The sequence below is a fragment of the Chrysochloris asiatica genome, unplaced genomic scaffold, assembly GCF_000296735.1.
Source record: "Chrysochloris asiatica unplaced genomic scaffold, ChrAsi1.0 scaffold00008, whole genome shotgun sequence".
Classification (NCBI taxonomy): domain Eukaryota; kingdom Metazoa; phylum Chordata; class Mammalia; order Afrosoricida; family Chrysochloridae; genus Chrysochloris; species Chrysochloris asiatica.
In genome coordinates, this window is record NW_006408526.1 from 11,323,360 (window position 1) to 11,324,934 (window position 1,575).

Here is a 1,575-nt window from a genome sequence, read left to right on the forward strand (position 1 = left end):
TGGGTGAGGGGAGGGAGGGGAAGGTGGAGCACAGGGCAGGGATTAGACACAGGATAGTTTGGGTGCTAGGGAGGGGACAATATACAAGTAGGGAGAGGGGAATGGAAGAACAAAGCAGATGGGAGAACAATTAGACAGGTCTCAATGGGCTAAGTGAGACAGAGGTAAATAATATGATATATGCATAACCTGGGAACGACAGGGTTCTGGGATATCTCTGAATATTTTAATAATGAAATAGAGTTACAGTACTATTGATAGCAGTAAAGCTAACTAGCTGGTTGAAATATAGCTATGTGCTTCTATGTTTTCTACAGAGCTTAGATTTAATTCTTTCATGCACATCTGTAATTATATGAATGCCTGTTGCAAAAGGAACTGTTTTATAAAATTTTATTGTGAGTTTTTGTTCTACATTTCTTATGGACAGATAATTACATAAAATAATGAAATTTGGGAAACTAATGTATATGTTTTGTAGTGTATTCCTATGAGATTATTTTATGAACTGAGTTACTCATCAAAAATTGTCTAATAATTTTGTTTTGATACATTCTTTTGAGGAATTTCCAATTTAAGAGGGCAGTTTTATTTACTGGATAAGAGCTTACTTACTTAATTACTTTTTAGTCCTAGATCTGTGAGATTGTATAATCTTGATTATTGTGATTCAACTTTCTCCATCATGTATAATTGGATAGTATTGATACTTTCAGATTTGTTATGTGAATTTGAAACATTTTGAATAATTAGATTATTTTATCAATAAAATTAGCTTGCTGTTGGGTCAGCACTGGACTTCAAGCCACAAGGTTGGTAGTTAAAACCCACCAGCGGCTCTTCGGAAACCCCGTACAGGGTCGCTATGAGTCAAACCGATTTGATGGCATTTAATATTTATATTTGAGGAGACTTGATAGTGCTGTTGTTAAGTACTTAGCTGCAGATTGAAAAGTCAGTGGTTGGAACCTACTTGTCTTTCTCCAGGAGAAAGATCTGGTAATTTGCTTCTGTAAAAATTCGCAGCCTTAGAAAGCCTGTGGGACAGTTTTGGGAATTCTTAGGACCAAGTGGTTTTATAGACCCAATATGAATTTGAATTTGAATTGATAGTAATGAATTTGTTTTGAAGTTTTTTTTTTTTAGTAATTCATATTACTGGGTATTGTAAGGAATAACTTAGTTGTATTAAATATATATTGTTATATCATATAAATTTAACTTTCCTTCAGGATTTAGTTAATATTTTAAAACTAAAATTAATACAAGTTCTTTTTATTTTAAATTATAGGTATCAAAGACGTTCAGTGGGAATTCGTACATGGCCTACTTGAAAATGCTATTTATGGTGGACGTATAGATAACTGTTTTGATCTTAGAGTTCTACATTCGTATCTGAAGCAGTTTTTTAATTCCTCAGTGATTAATGGATTAAGCCAAAGGGACCAGAAAAGCATTTTACCATATTCTATATCTCTACCAAAATCCTGCAGCATTTTGGTAAGTAAAAATAAATCTTTTTCATTGCATAAAAACAGAAATTAATAGCTTCTTAAAAAAAAAAAAAAGAAAAAA

General features: G+C 32.4%; 1 protein-coding gene across 2 annotated transcripts in view; it reads left to right on the forward strand.

Moving 5' to 3' along the window:
- Positions 1 to 1,575, forward strand: part of DYNC2H1 (dynein, cytoplasmic 2, heavy chain 1) — a 369,106-nt gene that overhangs the window by 266,056 nt on the left and 101,475 nt on the right. For both annotated transcript variants that reach the window (XM_006833779.1, XM_006833780.1), the window contains one exon: positions 1,292 to 1,500. In XM_006833779.1, coding sequence (XP_006833842.1) covers positions 1,292 to 1,500 — 209 coding nt within the window. The remainder of the gene's footprint in view (positions 1 to 1,291; positions 1,501 to 1,575) is intronic.